Source organism: Lynx rufus, unplaced genomic scaffold (assembly GCF_022079265.1).
Source record: "Lynx rufus isolate CCGP_SWC_20201006 ecotype Redwood Valley unplaced genomic scaffold, mLynRuf1.p SCAF_1, whole genome shotgun sequence".
Taxonomy (NCBI): Eukaryota; Metazoa; Chordata; class Mammalia; order Carnivora; family Felidae; genus Lynx; species Lynx rufus.
Genome location: NW_025814823.1, coordinates 8,816,345 through 8,837,580, shown reverse-complemented (window position 1 = coordinate 8,837,580; position 21,236 = coordinate 8,816,345). Strand labels below are relative to the sequence as shown.

At 50.1% G+C, this 21,236-nt stretch overlaps 1 protein-coding gene across 3 annotated transcripts in view; it reads right to left on the bottom strand.

Moving 5' to 3' along the window:
• The window catches only part of MTUS2 (microtubule associated scaffold protein 2), a 374,790-nt gene that overhangs the window by 13,684 nt on the left and 339,870 nt on the right, over window positions 1-21,236 (bottom strand). For all 3 annotated transcript variants that reach the window (XM_047078256.1, XM_047078267.1, XM_047078275.1), the window contains 2 exons: window positions 9,300-9,514; window positions 2,159-2,264 (listed from right to left, as the gene is read on the bottom strand). In XM_047078256.1, the coding sequence (XP_046934212.1) occupies window positions 2,159-2,264; window positions 9,300-9,514 (321 nt within the window). The remainder of the gene's footprint in view (window positions 1-2,158; window positions 2,265-9,299; window positions 9,515-21,236) is intronic.

Below are 21,236 nucleotides of genomic sequence, written 5' to 3'. Positions count from 1 at the left end.
TCTCCACGCACAGTACTCATTGATTCTCCAAGCTTTCCTGGGCCATACTCTGGAAACCACCGATCTCTAGGATTTGCTTGAGCAAAGATTCAACATTAAGAAGCTCAGACAGAAGGAAGGACTAATTGGACTGGTTCCTGTCAGACAGTATGGAACAATTCTGTCCCGTGAAAAGTGTCATTCTGGTAATAATTTGCAAGTTAGGCAGAAAGAGATGTCATGTAAGAGTTATTAAGCGAATGGATTCTATTTTCCTCCAGATGAAAGAATCTTATTAGCTGGGTGAAGCGCATCTCATTCTGGCTACACAAGCAATTTGTTTTCATGTTATAACTGCAGTGAGGAAAGGTCTCATTAATCAGCCAGGATCACATGCTCAGAACAGGAGAGCTCTGGAGGCCAGCAATTATCATTCGGGCTGGCATGAGCTGCAATTAGGAAAGACTTTGTGGTTTCCATTGACCCAAATCTTTTAAGTAATGATGGCGAAAGTCTCTAAGAAATCCAGTTGTTTATAGCTGAAATTTGCATTTGGGGAGGAAAAAAAAGTCTGGGCTGATTTCATTGATATAAAGCCATGTAGCCTTCTGGTCTACCTGGCTCTGTCTACATGATTAGTTTTAACAGTCATTGAAAGTATCATCCTGACGATAGTCATAGATTTTTGGCTATCGTTAAATACATTTACATTGCCTCCACATTTACACATAATTCAAAGGTCTTGGATATGGCGTCTAAGTGAGATTTCATTCATCACAAAAATCTACAAGTCTATTTTTTTTTTTAATTTTTTTTTCAACGTTTTTTATTTTATTTTTGGGACAGAGAGAGACAGAGCATGAACAGGGGAGGGGCAGAGAGAGAGGGAGACACAGAATCGGAAACAGGCTCCAGGCTCTGAGCCATCAGCCCAGAGCCCGACGCGGGGCTCGAGCTCATGGACCGCGAGATCGTGACCTGGCTGAAGTCAGACGCTTAACCGACTGCGCCACCCAGGCGCCCCTACCAGGTCTATTTTTTATGCAAATACAGAAACAAAAGGCAACCCAATAGCCTTAAATAATTTTAAGGGGTGCCTGGGTGGCTCAGTCCGTTAAGCACCCAACTCTTGATTTTGGCTCAGGTCACGATCTCATGGTTCATGAGATTGGGCCCCACGTGGGGTTCCATGCTGACAGTATAGAGCCTGCTTGGGATTCTCTCTCTCCTTCTCCTCCCACCCCTCCCCCACTTGCTCTCTCTCTCTCTCTCTCTCCCTCTCTCCCTCAAAATAAATGAATATTTTTTAAAAATTAAAAAAAGTTTAAACTCTAATGTTTAACTTTCAAATTCTTAAAATTTATTAACCTATGTATTACATTTCATTGTTTTTAATACACTTTTCACAGTCAGCGGACTAGGAGAAAAAAAGGGAGGGGGGTTGGAATCGAAAAAGAAGTTGTAAATATTAATGTACATGCACGTCAAAAAAAAGGTTCTTTGGCAAAGTCAAAATCCTGGTAGTAATTAGTAAATGTTGTTACTGTTGTTACGACCCACAAAAACCTCTACGTATTGGAAGATCATTCAAGTTACAAAAACGTAGAAAGAAATCCCACCGTCTGGAACTCTGTTTAGCCCACGGGGCATATGGTGCGTGGCTATGAGGTGTGGAGACGCAGATCCAGAGGGGCGCTGCTGTGGCCCTGAGCACACCACAAGTGTGGGCAAGTGCACGGACCTACAGCGGCTTGCCATTTTGTGTCGAGAGGCGACGAGACAAGGTAAAGCCCAGGATTTCCAGGCGTACTTGGGAATAGTGCTTCTCAAGATTCGAGACCCCATCAGAACCGTCTCAGGAGCTCTGAGCAATCGCGACGGCCAGCAGCAGCACCCCAGAGCAGCCACCAAGGAGCCCCAGCGGGCGTGAGCCCCTGGGACGGCTCCCTAGGGTTCTCGTCTCCAGCAGGGCTGAGGGGGGCTGCTTCTGAGGAACGAAGTGGTTACCTGGATGGATCCTGGATTTCTAGCTCTTCTTGCCACAGGAAGCGACACGGAAGACAGCCCGGAAGGAAAGGGAGGGAAAGTGGGAAGAGGAGCACGAGAAGAAGGATGGCAGGAAAGGCTGGGCTCACACGACCCACCCCGAAGGGCCGCACATATGGCGGCCGGTGGCTACCTTGGACCTTGTGGTGGTGGTCGTCCTGCAGGATTGCGATGGCTACCGTGTGGTTATTCTCCATCTCCAGGACAGCAGCCTCATGGCTGGCCGTGATGTCTTCTACCTGAAGGAGGCCACAGCTATGGTTACACACAGAGTGGGGGGAGGGGTGGCAGCAGTGTCCTTGCTGCCCGGAGGACAGAGGCGGAATCCCAACTAGAAAGGTCCGTGGCCCGAAACGCCAAGGACAGGTCATTCTGCCGAGATGACGGCTATCTCGGCCTCGTGCCCAGGCAGGAGAGCCAGGGTCCGGTGATGACGTGGCAGCCCCGGAATCGGGGGAGGTCACAGGGAAGTCACTGCCACAGCCCGGCTGTCCGCAGGAAGATGGCAGCTGCCCATGGGGGACGGCTGCCCGAGTCATCTCTTCACTGCCCTGGGCCTGGCTTCCGGCCCATCCCCTTCCTCCTCCCATGCCTCCCCCTTCACCAATCACTATGAGGTAATGGTGCCTAAGGAAAAGAAGAGGGTTCTCTACTGGATGCTCTGCTCTCTGTTGCCCAGTGACAGGCGGGGGCGTGAAGGCACAAGGTATGTTAAGTGAACGGACCTCTATTAACGCACCTGCTATCGGTTACTGCACTTGGCTCTCACAGCAGCATCACCAACCAGGTATTTTTATGCCCGTTTAACAGACAAGGAGACCGAGGCTTAGGGAGGTTTGAAATGTTTTGCCAAGGGCTCGTAAACGGCAGAGCCGGCAGTCGGCGCGGGTCCTTCCGACGCCACAGGCGAAACTCTCTCCAACACACCGTGTCGCCTCCCCCAGCAAGACCGCGGCGAACGCGTCGGGATCCTGTCACCAGCAGCGAGGCAGGCCGGCAGATCTGTGCGTGCTCGCTGCACCTGCTTCCCCGTAACCGCGCCCTCCAGATTACCACCTGGACCTCCCAGGCAATGTGGAGCTGCTCCGGTTTCTCGGGCTGAAGGCACATTTCCAGAATGTAATCACAGGTGGTGCAGCTGGTTCAGGATTTTTATTTTCACCCTTCCCGATCGCTGCAACCCAGCACTCCCCACACGTTTACTGTGTTTGTTATCGGTGTGGCTGTTGCTTTAACTTCAAATACGTGGCTTTCAGGAGCGATTGCAAAAAAACCCCGCCTCTCCTCCTAGTAGCACCCCAGGAGAACGTTCTTCTAAATTCTTGGTCCGTGACCCACCGGTAGAAAACACCACAGTGTGTTACATCACGCATGGGCGTGTGCACCCGCGAAACCAAAGTTCCACAAAACAGCACCTTCTCTTCCTATTTGCAATAATCTGGCTTTAACATTTCTGCCTTACTCTGTGTTCCAAAATGCCAGTTACAAACCACTAAATTCATTTCACAACCTACTGTGTCAAAACCTGGCATTTCAAAAACACTGGACCGGGAAATGGGCCCGGGTCCTAAAGCTCTCTGGTGGACCAGTTGTGAATATGTTGCTTCTAGCCAGTCATATTCAGCCACCCGCTAAGAGGGGAGTCTAGGTCCCTCATGTGTCTGCGGATAATTCACAAGCCGACCTCTGATCTGAAGGGAGGAAGCGTTCTGCACAAGAAAGGAAGCCCACTCGTGAAGTGGAGGCATTGGAGTATTTTTAGTTTTAAATGGGACCGATTCCTGTTCTGGATACGATAATCGCATAGGAGAATTTGCCTGACTTCTCTCTCCTGCGGAAAATGAAAACTTCATCTGCTAGAAAAGAAATATCTCTGGCAAAACCAACAGTGAACTCCGCTGTGTGAGGAAAGCTGCCTTATCATAGGAAAACGGACATGGTGTGCAACGATTCTCTTTTATTTACTGGCCATTCTTGGTTGAACGATATTTTCCTTAAGGCTCAGAGCTCTGAAGCCAATCAGCAGAAAGGCTGATTACCACAGTGTTTAATTGCCCAATTCCTGTTTATATGAGGTTTTTATGGCATCATTGTCCAAAGCCGTTTAGTCTCTTGGAGAAATAAATCCCTGACTTTAAAAAAAAATGGAAATATCTTTTCTTTCTGCTTTATTACTGATGTCAGTGAAGCCCATAGCACACTGTAGAAACAAGTACCCACACATTATTTGGAGTGATGTGACCCGTTTCGGTATAAAGAAAAATCTTTCATCAGACCTTGGTATGATTCAAACGTATCGGGCTCTTCCAGAAACTGCCATGGGTGGTTTCAGGAAAGAGAGATGGATGGAAGGGCTGAGTTCCAAAGAGTCCCATGCATCCCTGGAGGGGGATGTGCCCCGACTGGCAATGCTACATTATGTTTGTGGCCAGATACGTGGCCCTCTGGTCAGGTGGAAGGCAGGTCTTTGACTTAGTGGTGATAAAACACTGCCCCCAACATGTTAGGAACGGTGGAAGGGCATGACCTAACTGCTACGGCCCCTCAGAGGTGCTTTTATGAATGAATTAGTAAGTCCCTAACTCTGAAAGCCCACATGCAATGAGAGGAAAGCCCAGTAGGTCTTTAAAGAACCCAAGGAGAGCCATTGAGCCCAAATGTGGGCACAGTAATCCTTACTCTTCAGTAATTTAGGTTTCTGTGTGTCTTTTTGGGTTTTGAACAATACGAGGGAGGGGCTGCCCACTTTTGGCATCCTCCCTCTTGTCATATTAATCCCCGTGACATTTCCCACGGCTGCTGGCTGCCTTCTGGAGCACGGGCTCACGGTCCCAGGCAGCCAGTAAGGGCTCTCAGCCTGAGAAGATGCGAGAACTTCTCAAGGCACGTGAGCAGGTTCAGCCCAGCTGAACCGAGGGAAACGCAAGCTCCTTTTATGCACCGGCCGCCCAGTCAGAGGCAAAAGGCGCTAAACTAGACAGCCCACGGCACACTTGGGCTGGGTGAGGCATCCTTCTTCTCCTTTTAGAACCCCGGGGTAGGGCCCCCTTGAACCGCTGCTGGACCGCCCTCCTCCCTTCTCCAGGGAGAGGGGGCTGAGGGCTGTGCCACAGGGGCGTCTGTCATCGTGTCCGTCCAACAGTCGCCGTCATGCAGAAACGCCATGTTTACTGTTCTCCAGGGCTCTCTTAATGTTCCTCCCTAGGTAACGAGGAGCCCCCTCCTTCCCTTCCCTTCCATCGCTGCCACAGTGTCCTGGGCATCGACTCAGGGCAGCCTCACGTTCACGGGTGCGCCTCTGTCCCTCTGCAGCTCAGCACGTGGGCACCTGTTCACAGAAGCCCCTATCTTCCCGGTTCCGCCACCCCCCCCCCCGGCGTGTGGGGGCTCTGGTGCTGGAAGACAGAGGGCCCCCGGGGACCTCATTCTGTCTGATTAGGGAGAGTGTACTTTCCGCTGATGGGAGCTGAATGCCTGCCGAGCAGGACCAAAGAGACATAATGCAAGATGATGGACAAAGCGGCCTCTGTACGTTCTGATTAAGCGTGGGGACGCTGAGCCTGCCAGCAAGCCTATGAGGATGATTTCTTCGGGAAAGGGCGGAAGGCATGTCCTGGACACGAGACAGAGCGGGCAGAAACTCCAAAGGGCGAGCGCCACTGCTCCTCAAGGAGGGCTCTGCTCCCGCTTTGTGGAGCGCAACCCATAACGCAGGTAGGAGCCAGGGGCCCCGGACTCGAGACTTCCGGGCCGGGTCAGGGAGTAAGACAGACAGCCAAAGGGTCTTGGAGCAAGGGGGTCAAAGGTCACAAATCCGATCCCTGAACACCGGACTGTGTGGCAGAGTATCCTTGGGCGACAGCCACAGGCAGCCCAGAGAGGACGGCTGCAAGCTGGGCAAAGAAGGAACTACGTCCGGGGCGGAAAGGGAAAAAGCACGTGTGTTTACAGTGAAAATCGGTTTTGCGTGCTTCGGGAAAGCTCTGGCAAGCTGGCTTCTGTTAATGTGCAGCTGGCCACACATAACAGAATGAGAGGTGATGTTAATGAAACACCTTTTAGTCCAATGTGAAAAGTAAAAGTCGTGCCGTGTCTTGAAGTCGCAGAAGAAAGCCAAGGGGTAAGGCCATGCCCCCTGCTCGTGCCCCGAAGCAGAGACCGCAGGACAGGGCCCTGCACGTCCCAGGACACCTGCGGTGCTGGGCCCCGGGGAGCCTTCACAAACCACCCCGTGGCAGGACCCACTCAGCAATTCTGATTCAGTTCACGTGGGCCAAGGACGATGAGGTGTGTTTTGTCCCAAGTCGTCCCAAGAGATTCCCATGTGTAGGCAGGGACAGTCTTTGCCCCTCCAGGTGACGGAAGGGCTGGATGTGTCCTACGGGAGACCCTGCGGTGAACTGAGAGGTCGGCCTGCCTTAACAGTGAGCTCCTGACCTGAGTAAAGCCTCTGAAAATCCCACACGTCAAAGCTGACGCCGCCTCCCCCCTGCCCGCCGTGGGGCACGGGGGCACGAGGAGAAGGCAGATGAGCTAGCTTGATTTTGAAGGCTCCAGAAGCCCAGAGATGCGGCTACCTGTGGAGATAGCCCTGCCAAACGCAATCGTCCCTGATAAGGAAGACCCACAGAGCGCGGAGATTCCCGCATGGGTAACTGACGCGGGGAGTGGACCATCCAATCTCCGTCGCACTCATACACTTGACTCTCACCCTGCCCTGAACACATGAGCGTTTTTTCTGTCCGGAAATTGGAATCACTGGACTGAGGCGCGTTTCGCCTTCTTCCTCACCGCCTGCATTGCTCTCTGCTGGGGAAGGGATATGCAGCAGCAAAATCGGGGACCCGAATCATTCACAGATTTAAATCACCACCCATCCCCCCCCCGCCCACCAGTGGAATTTCATAGGCAGGGTTTGCTCACATATGAAGTCTCGAGACGCTATTTCCACCATAAAGCGTTCCCTTATCTTCACAGCTGGAAGTAATCTAAATTCCTCAACACATCCTCTGTACTTCTCACCCAGTATTACAGCTTCTCGGGCACTTGTGTCAGAACTTTCCTGATCTGTAACCTGAGGGAGTAAATCCACACCTTCCACATCTTGGCATTTCTCGCAGTGGCCTGCCATAATGCCTTGCGGACCGTGGCATTCGCTAAATATCCTCTGCCTAGATGAATAAATAAATGAATCACTAGCTGTTTATTCTGAAGGATCAAGGACAGAAGCCTTCATAAGACAGAGCACTTCTTAAATACACATAGGTAGCTTACGTAACTCGTCCTCAAGTGGGAAAGTCAGGGCCTTTCTTTCTTTCCAGTAATTCCCAGCCTAAAATCTCTACAAGGTTGCTATGTCCCAGCTTAGAGGCCAGGCGAGAGCACATCTCCCGGCATGTGTCTCTGCACCAGTGACACTCGAGTGAGGCCCCAGGTGGTGCCCTGCTGGTGGACGGGCCCGCTCAGCTGTGGCTTGTGCTCCTTGGTTTCCATTCACCACACCCCAACGCGAGCTTTTGCTCAGAGGGCTCCCTCCAAGCACCTTCTCCTGCTGGTGACCACAGATCTTCAGACCAGAAGTCTTTTAGTGGATATGGAGGCAAAGGCACTCTGCGTAAAAGTGGGAAAGAGCAGCCCACACAGAGGCACAGAACTAGTGGATATCTGCACACGTTTGAGACGTATTGAGGGCCCAGGAGATCGGTAAGGCTACAGCAGGTGCAAATGTGGATTCACGGGAGCTCTGCTCTGCAAGCTTAGGAGGAAAGACGCTGGGGCTCAGTTTCTAATCTTAGCAGCAGCAGGGTAACTCTAGCTGTAAGCTATTCTGTTTCCTGATCTCAAGGTCTACAGCACCGCAAGCAGGCAGGTGTGTCCGGTTTCCACAGGCCTCCAGAAAAGGAGAATGCTAACCTGAGAAGCTGAATAAAGTGCTGTCCAAGAGGAGAGTCTAAAGGACAACAACAGTACTTATCATTACTCTGACTTGGGCCTGGTGCCTTCTGAGTCCCCAAGCCCCTGGGGACCGCCACCATCCAGGATGTTTATTTGGAAGCAGTCCGAGGAGGGCAGCCTGAATGTTCATGATCATGAACGTTCGCAATAATGGAGGGCCACTCAGCGCTCGCCCGAGATCGAAAGGGCGCTCTTCACAAATGCCGGTTTACTTTCGGGATGTCACAAGCAGACGACGTGAAATAACACACCCGTTAGAAGGTGGGCATTGGGGCATCAGAGCCTTGGGGACTTGGAAAGAAGAGCAAAGAATGGGGCTGTGCAGGTGCTCCCAGAAGCACAGTGGACCCCTGTCTCCTTGCATGAAAGGCAGTCCTGGGAGCAGGGAGGGGAGGGCAATGGCTGGGATGGGGGGCAGCACAACCCTGGGAATCCTCTGTAGTTGCTCCGGGATGCACTGCCCTCTCTGATAAGACTGCTGGGCTGAGGTTAACCAGCGGGATTCATGCCTTCATTCAGCAGGTGCGCGGAGGGCAGGCACGGTCAGGCAGACATCTACCGCTGCCTAAGAAGCCTGGAAGACAGTTCTAATTTCGCGCTGGAGAGCACGCACTCTGGAGCCAGACTGCGTTCCACCCTGGCTTTTCCGTGACCAGCACTGTGACCTCTGGGTCTCGGTTTTCTCACCCGTAAGATGGGGACGAGAATGATACCCACCTCGGAGGGCTGGTGTGAGGACTAAACGAGTTAGTAGAGGTAGAGAGTTAAGAGCAGTCCCTGGAGCCTCACGAGGGCTAGACGTGCGTCTGCTTGTGATTATCGCTGCCCTCGCGGAATACGCAGATGAGAAAGAGAAGACCCAAGGAAAATTAGTATAAGTGATACAGTGATAAGCGCTGAGGGAACCCTAGAGCAAGGAGGGGACACGAAGAGTGTGTAGGTGGGGGGGGGGTGGGAAGGGGCTGTAATTTTAGACAAGGCAAGGCCTCACTGAGAAAGCGACTGGAGGAAAAGCTGGCTGAGACGGAAAGAGGGAGCCACGGAAGGTCCAGAGGGAGATCATTCCAGGCAGAGGGCACAGCAAGTGCGCCAGCGCCCGGAGGGGGGGAGCCCGCCTGAGAAGAAGGGAGACGGAGGCCAGGGCGGCCGGAGGAGAGAAAGAGAGAGGACGGCAGGACGAAACGAGGTCGGAGGGTGAACCGCGCAGGAAAGCTCACCTACGGAGCGGGACTTCTCGCGGGGGGCCGCGCTGGCTCCCCTCCACCTTCCACCTGCGGGTCCCAACAGCACAGCCACAGCCCCGAGCCCGAGACACTGACCTGCTCCTGGTGCTGACACTTGATCCGCAGCAGCTGGGCGTGGTGCCCCTCCTGCAGGCGCATCGCCTCCGCCTGGAACTGCACCTGCAGCCTCTCCTCCAGGTCCTGGAGCTCCGCCTGCTGCCGCCAGCCCAGCTCGCGCACCTGCTCCTCAAACCTCCACTCCAGGTCCTCCTTCTCCTTTTGTAGTTTCTCACACTTGGCCGCGTTGAAGGCTGGTGCGGAGGGGGAGAATGACATCTTTGTGACAGCTGGTTCGGGGGCACCAAAAGGATCGACCCCGAGGGTCTTTAATACCCGCCGCGCGGATCACCGAGGTCAACGTCTGCAGAGCTCCGCGGTTTGCAAAGCGCTTCGCCTCCTACCCCGCTGACTCCTTGCCCCAAACCCTGGGGGTTGAGGTCGAACCTGAGCCCCGGGGAGCTCTGGTGACTTACCCGAGGGCCTTCGGGGTGCGGAGACAGAGCTGCGGAGGCAAACCTGGGCTTTCCGACCGCAAGCCCCGGGCTCCCGCACTAGAGCCGGCTTCCCCTGAGGGTCCGTGGACCCGAGGCATCAAAACATTGGGCATTTGTTCAAAGTGCTAGGTGCACCCTCAGAATATTGGGCATCTTGCTAGGCGCACCCTGAGTGGATTAGAACCCCGAGGGGGAGGGGCTCAGGATGTCAACTTTTCACAAGGTCCCAGGCGACTCTCCTGCCCATCAAGGTTTGGGACCAGGGTGTACCTGGGGGCTGGAGACAGGACAGGACGGGAAGGGGGCGGTGGGGTGAGGGCAGGGGGGAGGGAGGACGCGGGTCCCGAAGGCTGTTCCCTCCAGGCCGCATTGCCCGATGGGACTATCTCAAGGCAAGATCGAGGTGGGGACAGTGACGCAGTTTCACGGACACCATTCTTCTCCACCGGAGGGACTAACCGCTCAGAACCCCTCTGCATGGGCTGCCCCTGCAGCCGCTCTGGCTTAGCGTCTATGCCTCCCCCGGGCTGCAGGCAGGCGTGACTGCTTCCGTTTTAAAGACGGCTGCCTCGACTACGAACGGCTTCCAAGAAGGAGAAAACACCTGGACAACCCACCGTGGTCAGTTCAAGTGGAGTCGCTAACACCCAGCTCGTGCACACAGATGCCAGGGTGCACGTGCACCCCATGTGCCTTCCACAAAGACTGGGTGCGACCGTGCCCTCCGCTCTGCGCTGCAAGCTGGGGAAACACTGCCATTTACTTTGTAACTGAGTGAGTGGGTATGTGTGCTGGTTAACTGGGAGGGTGGGTTAGGATCAGGAATATACACCCAAGGTTGGTCACACAGCATCTGAAAACGCCCGAATCAGAAGTCCCTCCCCCCCTGACAAGGCAGCTCATTCAAGGGCTTCTTTGTCGCATTTGGCTCTTAAAAAATTATTTAATTAGCATGGAGATGTTTATTTATTTGTTTTGAAACAGAGAGTGAGCACAAGTTGGGGAGGGGCAGAGAGAGAGGATCCCAAGCAGAGCCGGACGCAGGGCTTGAACTCACAAGACCACGAGATCATGACCCGAACTGGAACCGAGAGTCAGATGCTTAACCAAAGGAGCCACCCAGGTGCTCCTAGCATGGAGATGTTTCAAAACGTGTTTTCCTTGGTAAAATGAGTGGCGGTTGGCTGGAGGTCACATAGGCACATTGTCCTGTGTAAACCACGTGTAAGAATCTGGCCAGCCCCGCAGCCTAACACCGTCCCCATGGCCTTCCTGTTCTAGTGTTTTCCCACATCCCGCCATCTGATGGAGGGTTCCAGTGCGCAATCTGGAGAGGCTGCGCGATTTACCAACATGATCAGGGTATACCAAGGGTAGGTCGGTGGGTGCCATCGTGTAAGCTGTCTTAGAGAATTTAAAAGCAATAACCGAATCAACTCTGAAAGCCTTCTCCTTTTTGTTACCTTATACCAGCAATTCTGTGAAAAATAATCCTCCTCAAAAAAGTCTTTTGTTGGCCTAAGTTCTAAACAATTGCTACAATTACTGTGGAGGTTTTTTTTTTTCATTTTGTTTTGAACGTTTATTTATTTTTGAGAGAGAGAGAGAGAGAGAGAGAGAGAGAGACAGAGTGTGAGTGGGGGAGAGGCAGAGAGAGAGGGAGGGAGACACAGAATCTGAAACAGGCTCCAGGCTCTGAGCTGTTAGCACAGAGCCTGACGTGGGGCTCAAACTCACGAACCGTGAGATCATGACCTGGGCCAAAGTCGGACGCTTAACCGACTGAGCCACCCAGGTGCCTCACTGTTGAGGTTTTTAAAAATAGTTTTTGTATTTAAAAAAAATTACAGACAAAACTTGGCTGTACAGTACAAGTTATTATACATTATTATATAAATGACTTTTTCCTGCTGAACCATTTGAAGTTTATTTTAAAGTTTTAAAAAATATTTTATTTATTTTTGAGAGAGAGAGAGAGAGAGAGAATGAGTGGGGGAGGGGCAGAGAGAGAGAGGGAGACACAGAATCCGAAGCTGGCTCCAGGCTCCGAGCCGTCAGCACAGAGCCTGAGGCAGGGCTTGAACCCACAAACCCTGAGATCATGACCTGAGACGAAGTCGGACGCTCAACCGACTGAGCCACCCAGGCGCCCTTCCTGCTGAACCATTTGAAAGTAAGACACTGACCTGCTGTCACCAACCCTGAATTCCTTAATGTATATTCCCTACAAACAGGATATTCTCCTCCATAACCACAATAGAATCATTAAAATCGGGACATCAACACAGATCTGATAGTGTTATCCAATGCTCAGACCCATTTAAATTTCACCAACTGTCCCACTAATAACCCTTTCCAGAAAAAAGGATCTGGGTGTAAAACACGAGTTACATTTAGCTGTATGGTCTCCTTACTCTCCTTCCGTCTGGGGAACTCCTTGGTCTGTTCTGGTCTTTCATGACCTTGACACTTTTAAAGACGAAAGGCCACTTCTTTTGTAGAATGTCTCTCCATCTGGTTTGTCTGAGGATTCCTCACTACTAGATTTGGGCCACGCGTGTTTGGCAGAAATAGCACAGAAGTGGCACTGTGTTCTTCGCGAATATTAATCATGTGGATCATCTTTAAGACGAAATTTCTTTTTGAAGTGTTTACGTAGTGAGTCAGGAAAAGAATGCTTATTACTGATTATTGCAAGGTTACATTGCAAGTGATTCTGCAGGAGGCGGTACTCCAAATGGCCCATCTGGAGTGTCAAATATGCTAGCGATGCCCCCGAGTATTGTTGTCACATTTGCTGTGAGTAGATCTTTTAGGCGAGGTTTACCTAAGGGACAGATTGCTGGGGGTGCACTGGGCTGACCACCAGGTAGGAAGACGGCCTTTGACTGCTTGCTGATTAATACGAGAATGAATAGTAGACTCCGTGCGAGGCTTTCTGGTGCCTGGCAGTGAGGTTGTGGTGGAAAAAGGTCGAGGGTTCACTGGAGGCGACGGTCCCTGAATGTGACAGTCACTAACAGCCCCAGGGGCTCAGCAGCAGTGGGACAATGCCTGCGCCCACCAGGTCTGGCCCCCTGGCTTTAGCAAAGCTCCAGCTTTTCCCAAAGACCCTCCAGCCAGGGAAAAGTTGTTAGGGGTCTCACCGGGGACTGTAGCTGGTGAAAAAAGCTATCAGGATCCACGGGCTAGGTAAGAGGTGCGTGTATAACGACAGGTTTACCCTGGGGCGACTGGATTTTAATAGCACAGGATGAAGACCATGGAATGTGCATTTAATAAGAGTTAGTAGCTGGTAGATTGAGACAAAGTCAAACTGAGGCAAGCAGAGGGGCAATAATTTTACCTAACGCCCGGGGAGCCCCCCAGTAATGAGCCCCCAGGGTGGGTGTCCGGGTGCACGAGGCCTCTCTGGAGGCTTCTCTTGTTTCTGTAATTTGGATGAACTGACTTCACGGTGGTCTTTGCCCCACGTACCACGCACCCGTGGATGAGGTCAAATGAGGCAATGACCATACGCTGCTTGTATGTATGTATGTATGTATGTATGTATGTATTTATTTATTATTATTTTTTTAACGTTTATTTATTTTTGAGACAGAGCATGAACGGGGGAGGGGCAGAGAGAGAGGCAGACACAGAATCGGAAGCAGGCTCCAGGCTCTGAGCCATCAGCCCAGAGCCCGACGCGGGGCTCGAACCCACAGACCGTGAGTTCGTGACCTGAGTTGAAGTCTGAAGCTTAACCGACTGAGCCACCCAGGCGCCCCTACGCTGCTTGTATTTAAAGTAGGTCTACAGAGCAGGGCACACGTAGGTGATCCAAATGACCAAAAAAAATATACAAATAGATGGCCAGCACCAGTCAGGATTAAATATGTGCACACCAAAGTAAAATGCAATTTTTCATCTATGAGGCTGAGAAAGGTGAAATATTTTGATAACACAGGATGGGTATGAGAAAAATGGCACCCAAAGGACCATTCGTGGGAATATAATCGATTAGCCGCTTTGGAGGGCGAACGTAGCTCTCAGCTTTACATGAGAGGACAGGAGCACTCAGGGGTGACAGCTAAAGAACACGGCATTTCTTTTTGGGGTGATAAAAGTGTTCTAAATAGACCGTGCTGACAGGTGCACAACCCTGTACCAAAACCACTGAATTATACACTTTACATGCTGAGCTGTGTGGTATGAAAATTATATCTTGATGAAGTTTTTACAAAAAAAGGGAAAAAATTAAAATATAACATGGGACGCCTGTGTTGCCCAGTCCATTAAGCATCCAACTCTTGGTTTCGGCTCAGGTCATGATCTCACGGTTCCTGGGTTCAAGCCCCGCGTCGGGCTCTGTGCTGACAGTGCAGAGTCCGCTTGGGATTCTCTCTCTCTCTCTGCCCCTCCCCTGTCTCTCCCTCAAAAAAAAAAAAAAAAAAAAAAAAAAAAAAATATATATATATATATATATATATATATAAAATGGCAGGGAAAACACCTTAGAGGATAAATGTAGATGTCTTTATAGAAGGAAAGGTCATACTCTGATTTGAACACTCTTTATAACAATAATGAGGATATATGCTGGCAAAATAAAATGAAAACGAAAACCCCACCACTATGCTGTCCTATACACACATACACACATACCCGGATACATGTGGAATATAATAGAACTTCACCATTTTCACCACTTCTTAACTAGAGATAGATTGAGCATACAAAACTCAAATGAAAATAATAAGAAATGCTAATCATGTATTTTGGCCTTGATAAAGTACTGCTTTCTTTGAGAAAAAGTTTATATATTATATAGTCATATCAGTATCATTAATTCCAGAAAATCAAGGCAGTAAGTTGACTCTACAGATTGTGTCGACGGAATGAAACAGATCAAAAAGTAAAGAAATAAATAAAAGGAGGGGTGCCTGAGTGGGTCCGTCGGTTAAATGTCCGGCTTTGGCTGAGGTCATGATCTCACAGTTCATGAGTTTGAGCCCCGCTCTGGGCTCCATGCTGGCAGTGCAGAGCTGGCTTGGGATTGTCTCCCTCTTCCTTTCTCTCTGTGCCTCCCCCACTCGCACTTACTCTCTCTCTCAAAAGAAATAAACTTAAAAATTTTTTAAAAAGAAACAGAAGCCCCTTAGTTACCTGGAAAAAAGAAATTAAATAGAGCATGTCTTTGAACCCAACAATTTCACAAGTGCAGAAAAGAAGTTGATCAAGGAAGATTACCACCACGTGATTTGCCTCAGGAGGAAGTGTGGGCTAGTTAGATAAGTGATAAATCCGATACGCATGAACAGTGGGGTATAGGTAACGAGCAAAAAGATAAGGTAAATCTTTTTGTGCCATTACGGAAGGATATCTGCAACGTGTTGTTAAACAAACAAACAAAGGCAAGATGCAGAAATAATGTGAGAGTGTAATCCTACTTGTAATGAAACTGTATCTATATTTCCACCTCTCTTCCCTCGGGAGGTTGTGTGCTTAATCATAGGACTCACTGTCCAATATGCATTTAATAAACAGCTTTATGATGTGTTTGCGTGTTTTTTTTTAAATGTTTATTTATTTTTGACAGAGAGAGAGAGGCAGAGCATGAGCGGGGGAGGAGCAAGAGAGAGAGGAAGACACAGATTCGGAAGCAGACTCCAGGCTCCGAGCTCTCAGCACAGAGCCCAACGCGGGGCTCGAACTCACACACCGCGAGATCATGACCTGAGCCGAAGTCGGAAGCTCAACCGACTGAGCCACCCAGGCGCCCCTGTGTTTGCATGTTTTAAGAGTTAAAAAAAACGTTGAAAAAATTACTATCATAATTAACGAAAAGACGGGGTTTGAAAAGGTTATGGTATCCAGTGGTCAGAACTGACAAGACTCTGATCTTACTTGCTATTTCATTTATATTATGGCAATCTGCCTGGAGGCTCAGAAACGATTGTTTTCATCCCAGGGCTGTCCCTGACCTGCACTGTTGCCTTAAATAAATGAGCTGTGAAGGCCTCGGTTTTGCTGTCTATAAAGTGGCAAGGTAATTTTTTTTTTTTTTTCACAGACGGCTCCAATCCCCAAATTCCCGGTTGTTATCACATACAAGAGGTGAGACTTCCGTTCTTTCCATGTCCCCATGTTGTAAGGCCCAGGCCTGCAGAAGATATTTACTCGGAGGAACAGCTGGGGCCCCAAGGGGGACAGCTCCAATAATGGAGTCTCTAAAGAAATAAATAGCCTCTCTCTTCCGGTAAATCTTCAAAAATGTACCTATTCGGGCATTCTGCAGACAGATGAATGCCGGCTAATTTAGCAGCCTTAGACAACATCTGGAGTCTCACTTTCCTTCCTTCCTTCTTTCTTTCTATTCGTGTGGAAGCAGTTGGTACTTTACAGTGAGATGCAAACACCGTAATAATCAATCCATAGAACCTAGGAGGATAAGAAAATAATTTCAAAAATATCAGGATTTTGGTTGGCCAAGAAAATGTAACGCTTGTAATTCATGAAGCAATAGTTTGAAAGCAAAAGCAGGATTAGAGTCTGTTGTGCAACTTTAAATAATCGAACATATGTATGTAAGAATATATATAGTGGTGTGTACGTATATACTATATTATTAAAGCTGAATTTAGCACATCCTCAGACATACATAATACACAGATACCCATCTATCAACCTATAAGCATAACACATGAAGATATAGTGATCTCCGGGACACTGGCAGAGTAAAATTGCCGTGGAACCATTTGTAAAACGAGCATCATCTTTACCACAGTTCATAAATCCACCGAGAGGGGAAAAACTCAGTAAGATCAGTTTTTATTTTTATTTTTTTTTGCGAGAGAGAGAGAGAGCGCTCGTGCATGTGTGAGTGGGGAGGGGCAGAGAGGGAGAGAGAAAATCTTAAGCAGACTCCACGTCCAACGTGGCGCTCAAGGCGGGGCTCGATCCCATGACTGTGAGATCATGACCTGAGCGGAAATCAAGAGTCAGACGCTTAACCGACTGAGCCACGCGGCCTCCCCAAGATCAATTTTCTTTAAATAATTGCCCCGAACGTCATTCGACTCATTACAACTTTTACTGGTTTGCCAAAGAGGGAGCAAACGTGTACTTACGGCACTGGCTCTGTAGCTCATGAGAAAAGCTTAAGGGAAAATACGATACTGCCTTTTGCATCATAAGGAGTGCTTTCGTTAGAACAATTTGTAAAATCATCTAAATATACAGAGGCAATGCTCTATATAAATAAGTGCTCCTATTATAATAGTCACCGAATTCATATGTTGAAGTGTTAACCCCCCAGGACCTCAGGATGTGGCCATGTTTGGAGACAGGATATTTACAGAGGTAATTCGGTTACAACGATGTCATTAGGGCTGGCGCTAATCTAATATGACTGGTGTCTTCATAGGACACAGACGCCTATGGAAAGAAGATGATGTGACAGGGGAAGCCAAGAGGCCAGGGGCCTCAGAAGAAACCGACTCTGCCAACACCTTGATCTTGGCCTGCTAGCCTCCATAGCTGTGAGAAAATTGATCTCGGTTGTTTGAGCCACCCAGCCTACAGGCCTTGGTCACTGCCTAGGAAACTAACGTAGTCACTATCGTTACGTATAGATGGAGGGAGATCCCACAGTTACACAGAAGGTGGGGAATAATTAAACGGACATAATAACTTCCAAGGAAAAAACTGAAAAATTGCCCGTCCTCTCGCTACACAGAAAAGATGAAATTTTCAACTGCATGATTGCTTCATAGCTGTTGCACTGGTGTGGATTCTTGGTATTCTGTTAGGCGCTTTCCTTGTCTTTGTGCTCAACATTTTTATGGCTACCTCAGATTCTCATGGTGATGTACCATAATTTACACGCCCTTATTGCTGGAAATTTGGTTCACGTCACCCGTACACTATTTTGATTTTTTCACTGGGATAAATCTCCAGGAGGGCAGTTATAGAGGGTTAAAGTTTATGAGCATCGTTATGCTAGGAAGTTTTTGTTTTTTGTTGTTGATTTTTAATGGCAGTGATTCTGTAACAAACCAGTGCCCGCCAGGGGGAGCTATAATGCCTGAAAAATGCCCTTCGGTGGCAACTGCCTTTGTCCACACTTGTCAGATCACCGTGACAAGCAGGAGGCAAACAGGGTCCGTCCACAAACATGGTGACTGGGATTTGGCCACACTGTCCTCCACAGCCCTGCCCTCGGTTTCTCTCTAAGATCTTCCTTTTGATGAAAATGTCATGGAGAAAGAAAAGGCGGGGCTGGAAACGGAACGGGAAGGGTTCAGGTACTGAGTAGAAATGAGAGAGAAGGAGACAAGGGAGAGAGTCCTGGGTCTCCTGTCGTCTCTGCAGGTCCGGCAGCATCTCCAGGGCCTGGGGACAAAATGGGCGCTTGTGCAGTTACGGAGTGCCTCCTAGGTGCCAAGCACCTGATGCACCTGCCCCACCTGGATAGGTTCTGGTAGGAGCCTGATCTCCATTTGCAAGGGACCAGGAGGGGGCTGAGAAAGGTCAAGGACCGGATCCAAGGCCACCGTGTGAGTGGGCCAGGCCACACAGAGCAGGCGCTGGGGCCCTGGCCGGTGCCTCCCCATTCCCACCGTCCCTCTGGAGGGGGCCGCCCCGGGGGACCAGGGTTGTAAGATCTCGGCTGTAAGGCAAGCCCCTGGCATTGCACCCTTCAAGCACTCACTGATTTGAATTGCGGTACATCTCTTGACCTGTCTGTGTCCCTCACCCGTGGGATAGAATCCTGTCCACAGGCAGACCCACAGTCAAGAGGCAGTAACGGAACTTACCGAGCACCTGCCGTTTGCCACACCCAGAAGTAGACACACTGTGGACAAGACACACTGTCATGGGGGGCAAACAGATGAGCAAGACTTTTACACAGAACTTTAGAGAGCTAAAGCTTTCTTTCAATAGCTGCAGAGAAGTGGAAGGAGGGCCATGCTGGCAAAGGACCAGGGAAAGGGCAGGTTAGTTTGAGCTGCGATGGACAAGGGAGGTCCCTTTAGGAAGACAGCACCCGAACAGCAGTGAATGACGAGAAAGAGGCAGTGCATAGAGAGCTGGAGGGAGGGAGTCTCATGCAGAAGGCACCGCCAGTGCAAAGGTCCTGAGCCTGGACCCTTTCGGAGCACAGAAGGAAGAGAAAGACTGCCCCAGGGTTCGAGTGTCTGTGACGGAGAGCATGGGGGAAGGTGAAGTTCAAGAGACAGACGGGGTCAGATCACTTAGGGCCCACGGTCCCTGGGGAGGAGTTAGGGTTCTACTCTGGTACAGGGGGATGTCCAGATAGTACCAAACAGGGGATAACAAGAGCGAAGTAAGCTTTTGCAAGATCCCTCTGGCGTCTGCATGGACGACAGACTGTAGGAAGCAAGAGGCGGGACAAGAACAGCAGTGAGGAGGATGTATTTGGAGCCCAGGCAAACCTCATGGTGCCTGGGACTAAGGCTATAATAGGCTGAGGAACGATGGATGTGCGCTGTATTTGGGAAGCAAAGCCACCTTGACGCGCTCGTGGATTGGAGGAGGGAGAGGAAGGAAGTCAGGAAGCATGACTCAGGATACTGGTCTGAGCAACGGCGGGGGGTGGGGTGGGGGTCTGCCATTTAAGGAAACGGGAACATAGAGTTAGGAGTTCCACTGGGGAGAAATGCTATGCATTAGGCACCGAACAAACCTCTACTGAACTCACACGTGAATTTATACACATATGAGGGTCCACAGTTCACAGATGCTATGGGGGGATTCTCCTCTGGTCCATGGTACTCGGGAAGGGCTTTCCCGGATGTTGTTGAAAAACACAAAACTCGGGACTCCTGAATTTTGACAAGCCCACTTAGTGATTAATGATGGTCCTCTGTATGGCATTGGTTCCTATGCTGTGACCTATTTTATTAAAGTGTTGAGGTGTTAAAAGCCTGAGACCTTAGGATAGACTGTAGTTATTAAGTCTCTCCCAGCAAAGCAGGGGCAGTTTGACAGACGTGTTTTTCTCCCTGCGGGTGTGTAAATGGTTTCTGGAAGAATGCACAAGGTCTGGCTGCGGTAAGGTAAAGATTTTCCAGATGCTAGGAGTTTTGACTGCTACGTCACAGATCCAGAAAGATTTCTTGTCTAGGAGTGTTTTAAAGTGCACGAACATTTTACTTAGCTGTTCGTCAAATTTTGGGAACACAGCCCCCCAGACTGGATGACCATACATAGGAGACTTCAACAGAGGTTGACCAACAGAGGTCATTATGTGCTAAAGATGCTTTCGCCCAGGCCGATATTAAATAACTCTTTCCACACCCTGATTCCTGAATAGTACAGTTTCCACATGACAGAAGAAGAGAATGGTGGGGGCTGCAGGAGGTGGGGGGAGATATGAAAGTCCAGGGGGAAGGAGAGAGCTCACAGGTAGCAAGGAGCCCTCGAGGTGAGGCGGAGGGGGGAGGAACACTGGTCTCCAGGCAGGCCTCTGCTCCAGCCCGTTGACACGGGCTGTGGGAGTTTTAGTATCTCACTCAACCTCTCTGGGCCTCAACAGTCTCATCTGTAAAATGAGGAGGAATGGGCCCTGTTCTGGGCTGAATTGGGTCCTGACCCCAAAATAGTATGTTGAAATCTTAACCCCCCAGTACCTCAGGATGTAACTGTTTTGGGAGAAAGGGGCCTTGAAGAGGTGACTGAGTTAAAACAGGGCCATTAGGGTGGGCCTTAATCCAGTGGGACTGCTGTCCTTATAAGAAGAGGAAGAGAGGGGCGCCCGGGTGGCTCAGTCAGTCAAGTGTCTGACTCTTGGTTTCCGCTCAGGTCACGATCTCACGGTTCGTGGGATCAAGCCCCGCAGCAGGCTCTGTGCTGACCGCGTGGAGCCTGCTTGGGATTCTCTCTCTCCCCCTCTCTCTGCCTCTCCCCTGCTCACATTTGCTCGCTCTTTCTCTCTCAAAATAAATAAATAAAAACTTAAGAAAATTGTTTACTAAGAGGAAGACACACTAGGGATGCATGCTCAGAGAGGACACGGGGAGAAGATGTCTGTCTACCTTCAAGCCAAGGAGAGAGGCCTCAGCAGAAGGCAACCCCGTGGCACTCTGCTCTTGACTTCCGGCCTCCGGAAGTGTGAGAAAATAAGCTTCTGTTGTCTAAGCCCCCACGTCCGTGGCATTTTCCTACAGCAGCCTAACAGACTGGTTACTACAGGCACTTTGAGCGCTACGTCCCCTTCGTGTCCTAGCCTTCTAGAATGCTATGGATGTTGTAATGGCGGCACAGGTCATCAAGAAGAATCTTCCCTTGAAGAAGACAGGGAAGCGTATATCGTTTGTGTAATTACAATCCCCCTCCCTCCCCAAATCGTCCCCTAAAGAGGTCAGTTTCATCTGCGGAGAAAATGTGCACCATCGGTCATCCCCATGACCTGAGACATTCATAGTGAAATCAGTGCTCGGCACTGGTATGTGCTTTCACGATAAAGTTCTCT